Source organism: Etheostoma spectabile, chromosome 14 (assembly GCF_008692095.1).
Source record: "Etheostoma spectabile isolate EspeVRDwgs_2016 chromosome 14, UIUC_Espe_1.0, whole genome shotgun sequence".
NCBI classification, from domain to species: Eukaryota; Metazoa; Chordata; class Actinopteri; order Perciformes; family Percidae; genus Etheostoma; species Etheostoma spectabile.
Window position 1 is genome coordinate 5731667 of NC_045746.1, and position 18666 is coordinate 5750332.

Here is an 18666-nt window from a genome sequence, read left to right on the forward strand (position 1 = left end):
ATTCAAATAAACGTCAATATTGAAGCGCATCAACCCATTGAGTTAAAGCTACGCTGATTCTGATCAAGTAAGAAAAACAATGTTCTGCAAAAACCCAAACTGTTCTTTTAAAGCAACACTATGTAATTGTTCCCACCTTGGTCCCCCTACAGCTGGGAAGCAGAATTGTCCCATTATGTCTCGTTGGAACCACAGCTCCGCTCCCCGATCTGGCAAACTTGCATAGTGCGGTTATAGCCGGTAGAGAGCCGCCGAGCGAGTGCTGAAAGGCCGTTCACCATGTTACTGAAACGGTTTTGGAAACATTATTTTAAGGTACAAAAAGTGTTGCTTTAAGTGAAGCAGTTTGTTGACACCCACATACAGCATATGTATGTAATAAAAAGCAGAATCCATTTAGTCTCTATGGCGCACACACTCTCACATACAGGCAGGTAGGAAAGATGGGTAGAAGTGTAGTCCTAACCAGTGAACCTCTGAACCCTGTTGTCCTGGTCATCATACCAAAGTGTTCTGAAGGCAAGCATGGGAATATGCAAAACATGGCAATGTATGGGACGAGAAGAGGAAGCATGGGCAGACTGGAGAGAGAAAGAGAGGTAGTAATGGTTTCCCAAACCCTATTTTCCTTTACATCTGTCTCCTTCTCCTTCTCCTCCTCCCTTGCATCAGAAAATGTCTCCTGGAGAGCGTGATCCACCGATTCCTACAACTCAGTTCCCCTCTCTTTTGTGGGTTATTGAAGTTAAATCACTTTCTGGATAGATGAGATCATTTCCAAACGTGTGCTGTCATGTGCGCCGAGCTGGGAGTTGTCGAGCCTCCCATTTGTTGACTGCTGTATCTCATCATGCCATTGGTGTTGTAGAGATTCATGCCGGCCATGTGCTGAGTCACCTGAAAGCCACACAACACACTCAGTTATTAGCAGAACTTTTACCACTTTCAAAATGTATATGACTAAAAGACACACAGACACACATTTAAATATGGAAACAGAATGATATAAACCACTATGATGCGTTTACAATATTTTCAATCACACACACACACACACACACACACACACACACACACACACACACACACAATTTATTACCAGTTATTACCAGACTTTTACCACCTTCAAATGTATATGATAAAAGACACATAGACACACATTTAAATATGGAAACAGAATGATATAAACCCACTATGATGCGTTTACAATTTTTACAATCAACACACACACACACACACACACACACACACACACACACACACACACACACACCACACACACACACACACACACACACACACACAACACACACACACACACACACACACACACACACACACACACACACACCTGAGTAATGTTCCACTGTAGCTGCTGGGCATGTTGCACTCCGTACACCTGCTGATGAGGTAAGCCTGCAACCTGCTGCTGTCCCATCATCCCACTCTGCTGCTGTCCCATGATGCCACTCTGCTGCTGTCCCATGATGCCACTCTGCTGCTGAACCATCATTCCGCTTTGCTGCTGTCCCATCATGCCCTGGGTCATTCCTGTCATGTAGGGTGACGCCATAACACAACTAGGCTGAGCCATGGCTCCCTGGGCGCCCATTAAGCCATTCTGCTGTCCCATCATGCCGCTCTGTTGCTGTCCCATCATGGCCATCTGTGATGTCATCATGGCACCTCCCATGCCACCTGCCTGGGCTAAGGAATGGTACGATCCGTATGGGTGGGTCGGGTATCCTATTTGGTTCAAGTACAACCCTGCTGAAAATAATCACAGATGGAAAACGGCCATATTGCCATTTGGTAAGCAATTAATATTTCCCCTAGTCTCTTTGATGAAACTAAGTCACTCATTAAATTAAGACACATGGAGACAACAACATCCGAGAGAAGGTTCTCCAATTCTCACCGTGAGGAGCCATACTGCTGGTGTGCACTGAGGGGGTGGAGGCGTAGAGAGAGAGAATGGAGTCCTTGGACAGTTTCCTGACAGTGGCCTCCTCTGCTTTGGGTGCTGGATCCAGGAACAGACTGAGGTTTTCAGGCACCGAGGCAGTCACTCTGCTTTGAAGCATGGAGTTGGAAACAGGCTGGAGAAAAAGAATGACAAGGTGGCAATGATAGTGAGACCGACAGAAGGTAGGAAAAGGTTATCGTCAGTAGGTGCAAACTATAGAATCTGTCCTTTTGGGACCATGAATGTCCATCCTTAAGTTGTTGAAATATTTCAGTCTGGATCAAACTGATGGACACACTGACATTGCCATCCCTAGAGCCAAACCGCTGGCGTGGCTATGAACATAGGCATTCTTCGGAGAGCAGACAGAGTACAGTATATGCAGTGTGTTACCGTGGTTTTAGTGAAGGAAGCAGAGGAGGGTGCTGGCTGGGAGCTGAAGAGATCCAGTGCAGAGTGTGCCAGAGCTGGATTGGACACCGCTGGGCTCTTATTACTGTCTGGCACACATCCTCCACCATTAGACACTACAGGACTGGCAACAGAGGCATCTAATAATGGGTAGATGGAAGCATGCCTATGAATATTTAAGATTACTTACAATTCAAGTATAACCCGACTATTTCTAAAACTATTTCTTTCTATTCTCTCTATGCTGGAAATGGGTGTAAGTGTGTGCATGCGTGTGAGGTGCAGTACCTAATCCGAGTAGGTCTGTAACAGACTGGGACTCTGTCTTGGGACTGATGTCTTTTTTCTGTCACAACAGAGAAAGTTGATACATGTAATGCAATATGTCTGCATGGACAAATGAGCTTGAATTCAGAATCCGTTTTCTCCAGACTCCCTGGTGGTGAAATGACCTTTCCACTTTTGTCAGAACAGCAAAGGTAATCCCAAATTCCCCCTCCCGGTTGAAAACTCCTCTCCTCAAGATGTACTTCCTCTTGTGTCACCTTCTCCTCACTGACTGATGCCCTTTTTTTTTTTTTTTCCTCTTTTCTTAAGCTCCTAGTCTTCCTCTCCTAGCACTCTTTAGCTCAATCTAACGCTGTACTCACTCATTCTCCATGAGCGCATTAGCTAAATGTTAACAATCAAACAATATAAAGACAAGTTCTCTGTGATACAGCCAGTACGTACCAATTTCATCTTCTCAAACACAACTGGTTCTTTGGGTATGTTTTCACAGCTCTTTTCTTTCTATACAGGGAGAAAACAGATGGTTTCATTAAGCAGGTGGAATGGCTTTGCTTAAGAGTATTGTGATGGTAGTAGAGGAGACAAGAAAGTGCGTTCATTGTTCCCCCCCTGCTTATCCTGTTTAAGATGTAAGCAAGAAGCTCTGGTTTCTGTGGACTTACCCTGAGCATCTTGATGTCAATGACCTTATCCATGTACTTCTTCTTGTCATACTTGTCCCTAATAAAGACCTCTGCAGACTGGTCTGTCTCGGGGCGCTGAAAACACTCAGGTAAGAAGGCCTCGTAGAGACGTTTGGCCTTGGCATTTCCCATCTCCTGAACACACTGGTGACACCGAAACACGACAAACACTGTTACATTGTTAAGCAGTCTAATAAAGCAAAGATACCCAGGGTACTAATCCTATTGCATGTGGTGGAGTCCTGCTGAAAAAAAAGAATTCCTATTGTGGACGTAGAGAAAAGAAAAAAATTAAGACGCTGACAATAGGAAAAGGATCACACTGGGAAGCGCACTGCTGACTGTCTTGCCTATCAGACCCAGACAAGGTGAGCTGCATGCTAATGAGAAAGTGTCTACCTCCTTGACTGCACATGCAAGTTTATCATTAAAAATCCCAGACAGACACAGTTGCAGCATCCAGAATTGTTATGCACTAGATGTTTTTGACAAATCTATCCTGCAGTCGGAACTAGAAATAATAACCCAACAACTCGTCATTTCTGACCCAAGGTTTTACTAAAATACTGTCGGACAAGAAGTCTAACTATAAAACAGCCTGCTATTAATAGTGTATTTTCATTGTATATATCAGGTACCAATTAAGAATCCTGGCTCCTACTTCCCCTTAAAGTCAGACACAGTGGAAGAAAACCTAGGGAACAAGAGAGTAACGATTGGGCCTTTTAGAGGAAAGGAGAAATACATTATACTCATTAAGACAATAAAAACTGGTCAGAGTTCTCCTCGATAACAAATACATCTCTAAAGCAGCTTTTTTACCTAATAACTGCCTCAAGTACATGTTTTTATCGTATTTCATCCATTACTAAGAAACAGCACCTACGCTGTAGACAATCCAAAGAACATGCTGTTACCTAGAAGTGTGTTGCTGTGCTCATGTCACTCATTATTTCAATTATTTCACACCGTTTCTATGAGTTTACTTAATTAAAACTACATTTGTGCACCCCAGCATTGGTGAATACCCCTGTCGTCATTGTGGGATGTACGCCATTTATTTGACATGTTCCTGGTTTTGGGCTTGGGTTGGTTGCTGTACTTTTCAACAGTCCAGCTCAATTATATGTGAACTCAGTCATCATGTACTGTTTATTTAATACAATAACATGAACCAACACTTAAAAATAATCTGCACCATGTGTAGTTATTTGTTTATTATTCTGTACCTCATACTGTGTACATGTTCATCTTTATATATTCCCACTTGTATATAGAAGAAGTGTTTATGGTTTACATGCCGCTACCATTGTTACTATCTTCTTATTTTCTATTTCCTAATTCATTCTTTGTGTATTTTCCTATACTATTTATTTAATGTGTATTTTTCACATTTGTTGGGTTGCATTGAGCTGCTGTGACGAGTGAATTCCCCCACTGTGGGATCAACAAATTCTATCTTCTTATCTTATCACATTAATATATTGTGGGAAAACCATTTCCTGTATGTCACATGTAACAAATGTCCCCATCATGACGTTTGGATCTGTAGTGTGGCCTCTGACCTGAACCTGCTCCTGTGTCCACTGGTCCAGATTGACAGACTTAACCTTGGAAATGTGGACCCCCAGGTTTCGATGGATACCAGCACAGCGGATACAGATGAAGATGCCCAAATTCCAGGACGACCATCTTGGACCTGGCAGTGAGAGAAAGGTAGTGTTAGTATGACAGACAGGCAGAGTAAGCAGGAGAGAGGACTGAGTGAAGAATGATGAGAAAAAAAACTCTGATTATTTTGAGTCCAATTATAGAGAGACAAGCCTGAAATTCAATTATGAGTTTGAATTCAGCTGGGAACTCGATGAATCCAGTCTAAGTCATTTGGTGTCCTGACACATAATGGGATCCAATATGAGAGTTAGCCTATATAACTGAGACTGAGAGGAGAGAGGGGGAGTAGAAGGTAACACAAACACGCATACACACAAGCGATTACACACACTCTGGATACCTGCAGGGATGATTACTCATTTGGTCAAGAGCCTGTGTGTGGGGGTGTGTGGTATTCTGAGTGGGACATTTTGTCCATCTTGCTGCCATATTAATCTTAATGGTTACATTTTTGGGTGTGTGCCCCATATCCCCCCCCCCCCCCCCCCCATGCTTTTATAGGGTTAAGCTTCATATCATGCCTCGCTGTCAGAGATCCTTGCCTCTAAGAGGGGAAATAAAAACAACACCGTCCGGCTATTTTTCTGCTGAAATTATGCAACCATCCTCTTCAGAGAGTACAGTCAGCTTCAAAGAGAATACTCTCCCCATCTCTCGTTACATTTCCCTCCTGTCTTGCCCCTCCTCCTCTTCTCTTTTCTTCCATCTCTTTCTGCTCCCCCCTCCCTTCGCTCACTCTCGTTGGCTTAACCACCCTCCGCCTCTCTGCTCATCTCCTGTTCCTGTCCATGAGTCCTTGCTTGCAACCTTGCTACAAGTTGATGCACTGTGGACTTTCCACCACTAGATGGAAGAGCAGCTTTTCGATATTTTGGATTTGTCATTGGCCTCTCCTGTCTGGCAAAGTCACTGTTCAGTGTTAAAGAAAGGCCATTCTATGCAAAGGAAAGAGGAAGTAAAGTTTCAGAATAGCAAACTTGCAAAGCCTTCCTGTTTACGCCGGCTGCGGAAACACCGTCTGGGTGCAGAGTCGAATACTGTGCATGCTAAAAAAGTTTGCGTCATTAGAAGAAAATCACAGGACTGGCTCTGTATTTCCATGTTTTTCTGGGTTTGCCTAGTTCGCAGGCTACATTTTCAAATGAGGAAAAGAAAAGAAAAGTAAAGGTAGCAAACGGCAACAACAGAGGGTCACCAGACAGACAGATATGTCCATCACCCTGAGCGTCTGGCTGCAGCATTCGCAGTCATGCAGTCTAATAATAGTAGAATTACTCTGCAAAGCCTGCTTAACTGCTGTAAACATTGGCACTGACAGAGAGAATAAGAGAGATATTGTCAATTGTGTTGAACTCCTTGGACGCTGGAATTAATTTGTCCTTCTCATCCTTCATTCTAATGCTCCTCTGTGTCCTGGCCACCATTTCTTATCTCTCTCATTCACCACAGCTGCCTCCCTCCTCCTCTTCCCTGTCCCTCCACACCTCATGCTCTTTCTATAACATTCTCCACCCTCAGTTTCCGGGATTTCACCCAATTGCTTTTTTTTTGTGTGCCTGCATATTGTACTGCATTTGTATCTCTATTGAGCCAGGCTGGTGGTGTGGCTCTAGAGGTGGCAGTGTCGGTCTGTTGATCCACTGCTTTGGTCCAAACTAAAATATCTCCATCCTTATTGGATTTGGTATACCCATAGTGCCCGGAGGATGAATCCTATTTTCTCAAATTTGACATATTGTGTTCCTAGTGAAATGGCTCCGTCAGATAGACTGCCATACTCTTTTGGTAAAGATATAGTTCTCAGAAGATGTATCCTTATGACTTATGTGATTCTTTGACCTTTTTCTCTAGTGCCACCATGAGGTTGACCTTTGTAGTTTTGACTGAAATGTCTCAGAAACTGTTGGCTGGACTATGAAATTACACCATGTGTGTTCATGTGTCCAGTGTAAGTTTGCTCTCCTTATAATGTTTGGAGTCATTGTGCTCGGGTGTCTACGGGAGTGTCCCGACAAAGGAAGAGGGAGCAGGACAGAGCTGAAGGTTAGTTATTTAAAGTGAACCCACATCTGCACACTGCACCACAGTAGCCCTGTTTGGTTCTAATCAATGCAGTGCTTGAGTAAGAACCCGTATACCGCATGTGTGTCCAGCAACAACGCACACCTCCAGGTACTTTGAACAGATATAGTAGCGAGAGGGTAGGAGGAATAGACTTCTAAAAAAAGGAAGGCAAGATTCGACAAACAATTCTTTGTGTTCCAGTTTGTGCATTGAAGCATACATTTCATCACAGTTGAGTAACAGCGGTGAGTTAATAAAATCCACTGTTCTTTTTGTAATCAAAGAACCAATCCACTCTTTTTATAATTGAGGTTTGACTAATACATCTGTCCACAGTTTTTAAAGGGCAGACGACCTAAGAGTAAAAGGGTTGCATAGGAGATATATGAATCATTCTGGCAAAATAATTAGTGTGGTTGTGGTTGTCAAACATGAAGCTTGAAGTACATCAGGGGAGGTGAAAGCAGAGATGGGGCGAGAGCCAAAAACAGAGACAAACAAGAGGGGATTTTTATAGTCATCAAATGATGGACTTTAGCTGTTTGATGTCCTGCTGGGATGTACAGGGGGAGTGACAGGCAGCGAGCGCAAACAGAGATCTATAATGAACCTCTCTGTCACACACCCACACACACACATGCACATTTTTGGGGGATTTCAACACTTGTGAGCACCTTCACTTGCTACATTTATTTTATAACCCTTCAATGTTTCTTTCGAGAGTATACTTCTTACTTTAATCATTTCCTTAAATAACAGGTTCAATTCCAAAAGGCCACCTTGGTGTAACTGCAAGTTTCACGTGTATAATTTACAATTTGAATGCATGCTGTAATATTCCAGTCAGATTTGAAAGATATTTCATTCAGCTTCAAGGTTGCCATTGATTCCCATTCATTTGCACACTACATAAATAAAGTTGACTTGACTTACATTTTAGTCAATGTTACAATTTGTGGTAAAATTAGAAATTGCAACAACACATTGAGAACTTCCACACCTCATAATGATGATGTCATTTTGTCAAAAAATAATACAGACTTCTTTACAGACTGTTCAAGATGAAGAATTATACAACTCAAGAGCCTGCCAAAAGATTTTCATACCATGCAAAAATAAATGGAAATCATTGACTGCCTGGAAGGTAACGCTAAACTAGGAAGAATTCCTCTCATTCATCAATGTTATGAGGATATGGAAATAGAATGATACAAACCACTATGAAGCATTTAGAATATTTACACACACACACACACACACACACACACACAGGCACACACACACACACACACACGTGCATACAGCTCATTAGCCTACATCCCACAAGGATAAATGGTACTCCCTGCACACGTCCAGGTACAGTAATCCCACAGAGTCTCAGTCATTAGTGGACCTACGCCCTCTTCCGCCACCACACAAACACACACACTCATGTATCCGAACACTCATCTTATCCTCCAGCACCTCAGCAGCTAAACCAATCCAAAAACCCTGAGGCCATCCAGTGACCCAGTCCCAGTCTGAGCTCAGCAGATGGACCCTTATTGATAATTTACTAATACACACCCACCATCTGTGTGACAATGCGAGTGACACAACTGTGATCCTGCAGGTGAGTCATTGAAGTGTGAATGAGTTAAACATCAAAAGATGAGTAAACACTCCATCACAGTAAGCTTTAGAGTCTAAACACATTTTTAGACTGGAATTTATGCTTCATTTCCTCCTATTACTGATGCTATTGTTTGTCCTCTCTGTAGCTGGGAAATGAATACAGTACAGTACTGTATTCTATTAAACTCATCTATTTAAACTCATCTTCAGTCTTTATTTTTCACTTGAAAGCTAATACTGGTGACACAAAAGGGGTCATTTGACCTTTGTTCGGGAACATGGGACCCAGCATTTATTATTTTTGGCCATGGGCCCCCGAGCAATCTGGCCTTGTCAGTGTATAGACTCTGTGCCACCCTACTGTGAGACTCTATGCCAGCCAAGGGACACAAACAGCCAATCATCTCCTTGTGTCAAAAGAAATCCCTGCTGGCGTCTGATTGGATGATAGTCAAGGGTGTAAAGGGATGGGGGCAAGGTGGTGGTGGAGGGATACGGCATGATATTACTAGGTGATATCTCCAAGGCAACTGTGGCCTGGTGTGTACGTAAACACAAGTACAACGGCGATAATAAAAGATGGTGGTGAGGTGAGGCTTTTATGCGCGCACACACACGCACACAATCCCTTGAGACTGAAGCCAGAGGTAGAAGTGTTGACTACATTATGCACCTTCCTCACCCCTGCTCCCCTGCCACTTCATTATTTCCTGGCAGTATTGAGGATTTACAGTAGAAGTGTCACGTTGTTGTGGTACAGAGGAAAAGAGAGAAAGGAAGTTGGGCAGCTGTAAACTGCAGTCAGAAAGCAGAGATAATATTTAATTGCTGCAGTGTCTGTACAGTAAGTGTAGATAGGGATGACCAAACAGCATCGTTAATGTGTTTTTGTGGGTTTTCTTCTGCTGGTGTAAGCATCCACTTGGCTCCACACTTCTCACTCACTTCCTCTTCAATCACTCAGAGGGAGGAAAGTGATAAACGCACAGTAATCTAAGTCAAACCAAACAAGATTAGACCAATCGTCATTGCGAGTCATATGGTCAAAAGCCTGACTTTGGAGAAGCAAGGGGATGGGTGTATTATGCTTTAAATGTGTGCACGTGTGTACGCACGTGTGTGGTTTTGTTAGTGCATGTGCTTGTTCTCTAATGCAGAGGAGTAACACCTATAAGAAAAAAAGTGCTAAACAGGTAGAAGGTATAATACCCCTTTAAAGCATCTACCTAGATGAGTAACATGGGGGAAAAGGTGGAAAATGGGAGTGATGTGTGACCTTTCCATCCCTATGGAGTCATACACTGTATATTCTGAAATGGTTCAAACATTAAAACGTGGAACACATTTGCTCACATACTTGACAGAAAACATGCTTTAGATTTTAGGAAGAGGCCACTAAATGATAAGAAGAAATGTCCCTTTTTGAAGATTAAAGCCAAAGCTTCAGCATGCCCTGTGTGTGTGTCTATTTTCTCCCCTAACCCCTAATCTCATCTGCAGTCTAATTAGACCAGTCTGTTGCACAGCGAAGTCACGCCAATCAAAGAAGCAATGCACAGGCACACAAACACAAATATGATGCTTTGTTTGTTTTCCTCTGCTTTTGTTGACTCTAGTCTTAGAACAGTCACATCTTTAGATGAGCTGCAAGAGTCTGATCACAGTTTTCTCTTTGGAATTGACTTCTGAGCAGTCACAAGTGCGTTTTCCGGAAGTCTAACTGTGGCTGCAGTCCTATTTATATCTTATTTCAAAAAAATACCACCCAAAGGCCACATGCTCTGGAACAAAACAATGTTTTGTAAAACGTAGCATTCACGATGTCCTGGTGACGTCTACGGTTTGAATACCACCACGACCTTGAAATCACATTTCATCTTATCTCATCTACTGTACTGTATCTCACCATTGTCTATGTACTGTACTATGAAACGGGCAACCAACAGCAGGGGAACACTGGGTCAGTTTTGTGTGTGTGTGTGTGTGTGTGTGTGTGTGTGTGTGTGTGTGTGTGTGTGTGTGTGTGTGTGTGCGTGCGTGCGTGTGTGTGTGTGTAAGCAAAGTTTTAATGAAACTTGGGGAAGTAGAATTTTTGTGTTTGGAAAGAAAAAATAAGCAAAGAAAACAAAATAATTAGCAAATGGAGCATCTATCTTAAAACAAGGTATAAACATGCCGAAGACTGGGCAGACGATGTGTAGTGAATTTGCTTTTACAACTTTACAATCTTGATTTCTTACTTAAACTCAGATTACCAACAGGGTTTGAACCTAACAAAATTTTCTTTAGTTAAAACTTAACTTTTTAGTTGAGTTTCATCGTAAGCTATGGCGGTGAATTTGTATCAGTGTAAGGATGTTATTGTTGTTGCGTAAGGTTGCATGTCCAAAAAAATATATAATTCTCTCTACAACCGTTGTGTGGTTTTCTTTTTCAGCAGCCACCTGATGCAACTAGTGCTTCTTATTAAATATTTAAAGGTGCCCTGCCACATGTATTTCATTATTTTGTGGTAATGTCTGAAGTTCTACCATGGACTCTGTAACATTCTTTGTGAAAAAAATGCATTTGTTACCTTGTTTCAAACCATTCTAGAGTGGTATAGAAAGCCTGCAGGTAGATTCAGCTCCATTTGTGCCAGTTCTCATTAACAATCAGCTTGAATCTGATTGGCTAACAGTTAGCCAATGACAGCCTGGCTATCCACATGCTTTACCCAGCGCAACTGGGCAAGCTCATAAATAGTAATGAGTTCAGGCAAAATTATGTCGGACTGACCAGCTTTTGTAATTAGCCTGATTTCTGCGCTTATTTCTTTTCAGTGGATAGAGCTGACATAACAAAAACACATATGGACCTAACATTTTTTTTTTTTTTTAAATGCAAGTAAAAACGTTTTTTGTGTGGAAGGGGACCTTTAAGTGCATTTGACAACTTCCTGAGAGATACAGAGACCCAGACTCAGTATTGTGAATGAGCACAGACACATACAGAGATTAAGAAATACAAAGAGAAACACAGATGGAACACCAAGACAGTGATGGCCCAAATGAACAACAAGAATAAACTGGGCAGGAGCATTGAGACTTAAATTTAGTCTGTCTGTCTGTCTGTCTGTCTGCCTGTCTGCCTTTCCTGCCTTCTTGCCTGCCTGTCTGTCTGCCTGTCTGCCTGCCTGTCTGTCTACCTTGTCTACCTGTCTACCTGTCTGCCTGTCTGCCTGCCTGCCTGCCTGCTGTCCTGCCTGTCTGCCTGTCTGCTTGCTTGCCTGCCTGCCTGTCTGCCTGCCTGCCTGCCTGCCTGTCTGCCTGTCTGCCTGTGGCCTGCCTGTCTGCCTGCCTGTCTGTCTGTCTGCCTGCCTGCCTGCCTGCCTGTCTGTCTGTCTGCCTGTCTGCACTACCTCTCTGAGTGTTTCATGGCTACACTTTTTTCCACCAAGCATTAGCATTGTTTCCCCCGGTCATGATGACTGATCCTGGCAAACAAATCCAGAGAAAAGCTACCATGACGTATTGATTTGGACTCGGAGTGGGCTTTGTACACATCAGTTCTCTGCTGTTGTTTGCCTGTCCATTTGTCTGTTTGTTTGTCCATCTATCTCTGTGTCTTTTGGGGAAGCAAACCCAGATCTGAACTTGAATGCAGCACTACGGTGTACAGCGTAATCCCGTTTATATATGGGAAGCTGCTTACTCATATGATTCATAAAGTTTTCATTAGGAATCACGAGGTTGTCCCCTGCGTGACAGCCTGCACTGATTTACGTCCATTCAGGGCTGAGAATTCATGACTGAAGGGGGAGTGGTAGCAGCCATGTGGAAGTGGAAACATGACGTGCTCTTGAACCATTTCTCGGGCATGCAATGGATAATTATCAATCTCAGCAGCAGCAGTGTCGCTTAATAACATCAGGTTGAAATCTAGCATAAGACATAGGTATATTGGTATCAAATGGGCAAACCCTAACCCTACTTTAACAAGGTATCAGGGCTGGATTTTTGAAGATTTCTATAAAATTAAAAAGTAATTTTTGTCAAAAAAAAAAGGATGTAATACTTTCTACTTTAATATTGTAAAAACACCTCTTTACTATCTATTGTCTTTACTTATATTCATGTATTGTTTGTTTATCTTTTGAGTGTCTTTTTGTACTTTTTTGCACTATCCGTTGCCGTTGCAACATTGGGAATTTCACCGTTGTGGGATTGATAATAAAGGATTTTGAATCTTAAATCTTGAATAACAACTTCACAATATTTATAATTACTATCAATGGACCCGGGAGAGTACTTCACTGACACCTGAGGTCTGTTTCTGGACCCAACGCTGGCTGTGAAGTGGTTTTGTGTAGATGGATCTGCCAATGTGTGGACCTATAGAGACACGTGAATGTTGAGCATTTTACATTCACAGATATCAACTTGTTGAAAGTTTATCGCCTCAAATAAAATAAAGACAAAATGTTGGGGGATGGATTTGTTGATTTGTGACCAAAACAGCAGTGTTGACCCACCAGAATGGCAAAACAGATTCAGCAAACAGCTGATGACATAGTCCAAGGCCTCATTGAGGCTACAAACACACAGAAGGGTAAGTACACATACACAAACACATGCAATTGAGAGTCTGGCTGTGGTAATTATTACACTGCATATATATTTAAAACAAATCCTACAATACATGTTAAAACAAATGCAGAAGGACACTATACCAACATCCCCAAAAAACACGAGGGACAGTATGATATCACTAGAACCAACTCCTTTATTCATGGTAACTACATATTACACTAAAAGTAATAATTGCAAATGATAGACCTGCAATACCTCCTTACAGTTCCATCATAATGTACAAATGTTGTGCCTTTTTGTTAAGAGTTAGACTTACCTGTGCCCCATCTGCACTCAGACTGCAGCAACAGTCTGCTCAGGGTGACTCAAAGTCAGATCTCTATCTCTATGTCTGCTAGCCCTGTGGTTTTCATACTGGTGTTCAGGGAGCCTCAGGTGTCTTGCAAGGGTCCAAACAGTTGGAATCATTCTCACTGGTGATCTCATTCACTCATTTGATCCTGTAATATATTGTCCAGTTCTCCTTATTAACAAAAACCTTCTTAAAATCTTTACAATAGATCTATTGTGGCGACCGGGTTATTATGATGAACTATATTAACCTACTAAGGGGAGCTTGCTGGCATTATATATAGCAGCATGCCATGCTCCAGCCTTGAGAGGATGGGGCCCCGTGTCTTGCATCATAGGAGCCTACAACCTAATTGGTCGAGGTATGATGAATGCAACGCCGCATTTTCTAGCGTAGTAAATGAGAGGGTCGATTCCTGCCCTGTTTTTTTTATGGCAGGTATGAACAAGATAAGCCAGGTAACCAAGCCATTGGTAATCACCTACCTTTTGATTCGCAGTCAGCGCAGTATTTATTATCTTCCAGCGCCAGTAAAGAGTTGAGGACAGCCTGGTATCTGTCAACGTCTTTTACAGATTTTCCCGTCATCATTGCACTCGTCCACCTCCTCCGCAGACCCTGCAGTCGGTGCCGGCTTTTGTCAAATAGCCTCTCTTATTTTATTATTAAAGCAGTGTGTGCAGCGCCGATGCTTCCCGTTCCTCCTCTTCCTCGCTGTAAAGCAGGGCGAGTTTGTTACACCTGCAAGATGATGGGATGATTGCCTTTCAGCCAACCAGCATGCGGGTTAATGCTAATACAATACTAATCAAGACGTAACGTGGAGGAAAACACCATGTGAGCGCTAAGCTTCAAAATGAACAGCAATGGAAGGTCGACTTTAAAGCGCATCTGTAACCTGGCTTTCACTGATTGTTACTGATTCCTTCAGCCAACTCTCATTCTCTCTCGCTCTCTCTCTCTCTCTCTATCGCTCTCTCTCTCTCTCTCTCTCTCTCTCTCTTTCTTTCTATCTTTCTCTCTCTCTCTCTCTCTCTCTCTCTCTCTCTCCTCCTCTCTTCTTTCTATCTTTCTCTCTCTCTCTCTCTCTCTCTCTCCCCTTCCCCCCCCCCCTCTCTGTCTCCGTCTCTGTCTCTCTCTCTCACACACACACACTCTCTCTCTATCCGTCTCTGTCTCTCTCTCTCTCTCTCTCACACACATACACACACACTGATACAGCTGCAAAAGTCAGTCACATTAAAAAAAAAAAAAAATATATATATTATATACATATATATTACTGATAGGCATACTGCCATCTTGTGGTAAATCCTAAGAACCTTTTGAGAAGCAGGTCTCGCTGTGGTCCTGTGTTCCCCTCCCAGACGCAGGACGGCGACAGAACAACACGCCAAGAGGAACTAGCCAAGGAAACATTGGTGACAGCTGACTGGAGTTAGTAAAGTTACCAAAGCAATGCCGGAAATTAGATGACTGTGTCTTCAAAATAAAGTGTGCAATGTGTTTCTCCTGCAAAAAAAGGAACTAGGCATATATATGGACATGATAACAACAATAATTTGTGTTAGTTTTCCTCGAATTTGTTGTTTACTTTCATATGTGCTGTGTGTTACTCTAGATTTTCTCAATAAATCGTTAACTCTAAATTACGACCGGAAGTGTATAGTTTAAACTAGCTAGCTTGGCATTAGTGGACGTGTGTGACTACACTTGTGATTACGGAAATAACTGCTAAACCAGAATCAAATAAATAAAGGATTAATATCGAGTCGCCACCTGTTTAAGCCTGCAACACTATCCACAATGTCCAGGCAATCCAACCGAACAACAGACAGCAAGAAGATGGTAGGCGACTCCCGCAGGATTAACGTCAGCCAAACCTAGCTAGCTAGCTAGCTAGCAGAATGCTAGCTTACAAAACAAGTGGCTACTGCGAGCTAAATTAACGTTACTCTTAAGCCCTGTATTTTTGTTTGACATGTGTTGCTAGCTAGATACGTAAATAGTATTTGAACCAGTTGAAAAGTATTTAATTCATGGTTGAATATATTACTGGCGTTGCCAGGAAGTGCAACGTTTAGCTAGTTCGTTGTAGCACAGAAGCTAGATAAATAGTTAGCTAGCCTTCGCTGTACGTAGTCCTGTCTCAGACCATTCACATTTTTTAAAGATAATTTCCAAATGAAATCCATAAATGCGATTATAGCACACATACACAGGTCTTTAATCATGTTCGGCTATGGGTCAGTTTTTATTTGCACTGTTGGGGGTGGCATTAAAGTTAGAACTGCAGTGAAGGGTTGTAATTGTACACTATTTTAATTAAGTATAAAGTGTATATAGTGTTTTTTAAATTTATTTATCATTTATTAAAACCATAGTAATTTTATATTAGTGTTATCAGACTTCATTTCAGCACCAGGAGCTGTCCATAGCATGACTTGTTAGACTTCCTGGTGCAGAAAGTAACCTTTATCAGGTGCCTCTGTCCAAATTGAAGACATTGTTTGTTAGCCATGACCTGTGCAAAAATAAAAAAATGTTTTATAAACTTAAGATAGGCAAGGTAACTGGCTACACTATTCATTTTAACTCTAAACCACAAGGCACTACTGGCCACTATTTATGTGTCCCTCCATTTTACCTGGATGCCTACTGCTTTGTTCAGCATATCTTTGAGGGTGGCTTTGTGTTTTGATATGAAAGAAGAAATTACATGTACTGACATTTAGACATTTCTACCTGATTTGATCATTCCCTCTTTGTTGTAAAACTTGCTTCCCTCTGGTCATGTCATTAATGATGTGTATATACATTGTTGGTTATGGTAATTTAAGGGCTATCCCAATTAGTTTTCCACATTTAACAAGAAGGATGCATGTTTTGTTTTTTATTATTATGGGATTTTCATCACCACATAATTGTTTGCCTGTTGTTTTCTCTGTTGTAGAACTCTGAGCTGTTCACTCTGACTTACGGTGCCCTGGTCACCCAGCTCTGTAAAGACTACGAGAATGACGAGGAAGTCAATAAACAACTGGACAAGATGTAAGTATCTCCATCTGCTGTCATTAACTATGTTCAAACCCAACTGCATTTGTGCTAGGACTTCCAGGTGTGAAACACACAAAATCTGTTTTTAAAACTGATTCATGCACACAAAACATTTTATTTTGTCATTGCATAATTTTGTCTAACAAATGCATGGGTCCTTTTTTTTTTAGCACTAATTACCTGTTTTTATCCCACCGTAACAACTTTATGCATCATTATGAGGAAAAATTAAAGGTCGCAGGTAAAACTTGCTATAGTTATTAGTGTATGCCAGCTCAATTCTCTTTAATAACTACATTGGTGGAATTTGTTATTGGTACAGTATGTAACAGCAAGGCTTCCACATTTATAATATACATCACAAACAACCTTCAAATGTCCAGCAAAATACCAGAACCATACCATACCAATACCAATGGACCACACGGTACTGAACATATTGTACATGGACTATTACAAGATGTAACCTTGCTTTCTGTGCTTTAGCTAGATTGTATTCCCTGTACACACACACACACACACACATATTTTGTCAGAACAGAGTTACTTTGCTTCAGTATGTTAAAGTTTATCATTTGCTTGTTGAGCCAACTAAAGGGAAGTGTGTTTTTTTATTTTCTGGCCTCTCTGATGTCTCCCTTTAACTCGTACCTTCACACTGCTCTGACACTTTCTGCTGCACTCTATTCATAACATACCTCGACCCAAACTAGAGCAGAGTGATGACATAATCAGGTTTTATTTCTCACACTGCTGTGTGAGAGGTTCCCCTTTGCTCTTGTAACCTCTTGATAACTTACAGGGTGTTTGAATAAAAGAAGATTGTTTTTATGCGGGGGAAAAAATCTCTGGAATGCTGGATACCGTTCTCCATTAAAATAAGATTAAGAAAAATCGATGGGTTTATAACTCAAAAATTCAAAGCATCCTGTCATGGTGACAGGACTTTGGACTGGTTGTATTTTGCTTGTCTTGTTGTGGAGCAACCTTAAGCTCCTTCCAAGCTAAGCCAGGATGAGGCTTGCCTTACCTGGCCTTAAAAGGCAGTGATTCTGAAATGCCCAGTCTGCTAGTTGCCAGCTGAGTGGTCAGAGACAGATCATGTTAGGATCAAGATGCATCAGTTGGCTCTAGATTCTTTAGTTAGGATAAGTTGACTTGATCTTCTAATCACAACTATCATCCTTTGCCAAGTGTATGACCCACAAATGTTTTAAACATTAGGAACCATCTTCTCTTCGCTACTATAATTTTTCCTCAGGACTTTTAATTTACCATGAAGAGCGAGAATGACTTTTTCTCTCATTATCTTGCCCCTCTCTCTGTTTTTCAAAGGGGTTATAACATCGGAGTGCGTCTGATTGAGGACTTCTTGGCACGCTCCAGTATCGGCAGGTGTCAGGATTTCCGAGAAACAGCCGATGTCATTGCTAAGGTAATAGACTTTTCCAGGCCATTTAAAGCGGGACTGTGGCCTTCTCCCAAAGATGGAGGGAGGGATAAGGAGAGGGAGAGACAACAGACAAAGAAAGATTAGAGAGACTGATGTTGATGATAAAACACTAACGAAAGGGGGGTAGTTGGGAGGGGTTGTGGAAAACGGACGATTGTGACCGAGTTTGTTCAGAAAAAGTCCCAGTTCCAAACTTAAGGCCAAGATCCCATTCCTCTTTGCTTTGTTTGGTAGTTACATTGATATTCAGAAGGTGAGGATTCATCTACAGTACATGTGAACTGAAATGTAATCTCATCTGCCCGAAAGGTGATCCACATTCAGTGATACCCCTTCTCTGCTTCACAGTCCAGGTACTCTTAGTTAAGCTCTAACACAACAATATATATATGCGTTAGGAGTCTCGCCTAGCTGCTAGCGTGGCACGCCTTCATACTCTGCTTCTGACTGGGTGGTTGTCCTTACCTAGCTACTGCGCATGTGCAACTCCTAACAAAGATGGAATAGAAGTGAGATGCCTCACCCTGTAG

At 41.9% G+C, this 18666-nt stretch overlaps 2 protein-coding genes across 6 annotated transcripts in view; one reads left to right on the plus strand and one right to left on the minus strand.

Moving 5' to 3' along the window:
- Nucleotides 1-336: 336 nt before the first annotated feature.
- On the minus strand, nucleotides 337-14361 carry smap2 (small ArfGAP2). 4 transcript variants are annotated; one of them, XM_032535822.1, is made up of 9 exons: nucleotides 14112-14361; nucleotides 4917-5050; nucleotides 3331-3495; nucleotides 3110-3169; nucleotides 2666-2723; nucleotides 2360-2517; nucleotides 1919-2099; nucleotides 1352-1746; nucleotides 337-897 (listed from the first exon to the last, which is right to left on the minus strand). In XM_032535822.1, exons 1-9 carry the CDS (start codon nucleotides 14215-14217, stop codon nucleotides 772-774), a joined length of 1383 nt encoding a protein of 460 aa, XP_032391713.1. In that variant the 5' UTR covers nucleotides 14218-14361; the 3' UTR covers nucleotides 337-771. The 4 variants fall into 4 exon arrangements, with proteins under 4 accessions (XP_032391713.1, XP_032391712.1, XP_032391711.1 ...); XM_032535821.1 differs by having other exon boundaries at nucleotides 1352-1767; XM_032535820.1 differs by having other exon boundaries at nucleotides 1352-1770.
- Nucleotides 14346-18666, plus strand: part of trappc3 (trafficking protein particle complex subunit 3) — a 6065-nt gene continuing 1744 nt past the window's right edge. Inside the window, exons 1-3 of one of the 2 annotated variants that reach the window (XM_032535826.1) lie at nucleotides 14346-14463; nucleotides 16580-16677; nucleotides 18019-18118. In XM_032535826.1, the coding sequence (XP_032391717.1) occupies nucleotides 16676-16677; nucleotides 18019-18118 (102 nt within the window). In that variant the 5' untranslated portion in view covers nucleotides 14346-14463; nucleotides 16580-16675. Of the gene's footprint in view, nucleotides 14464-15270; nucleotides 15475-16579; nucleotides 16678-18018; nucleotides 18119-18666 lie in introns of those variants that run through there. The other variant, XM_032535825.1, reaches the window with a different exon arrangement.

What these genes read in the sequence shown, in the direction of transcription:
- smap2 (XM_032535820.1), bottom strand. Translation starts at nt 14,217, where the DNA reads ATGATGACGGGAAAATCTGTAAAAGACGTTGACAGATACCAGGCTGTC. An exon ending in TTGACATCAAGATGCTCAGG is followed by an intron (nt 3,170 to 3,330) that starts GTAAGTCCACAG and finishes CTCCCTGTATAG; the next exon opens with AAAGAAAAGAGCTGTGAAAA. An exon ending in CTTCCTTCACTAAAACCACG is followed by an intron (nt 2,100 to 2,359) that starts GTAACACACTGC and finishes CTTTTTCTCCAG; the next exon opens with CCTGTTTCCAACTCCATGCT.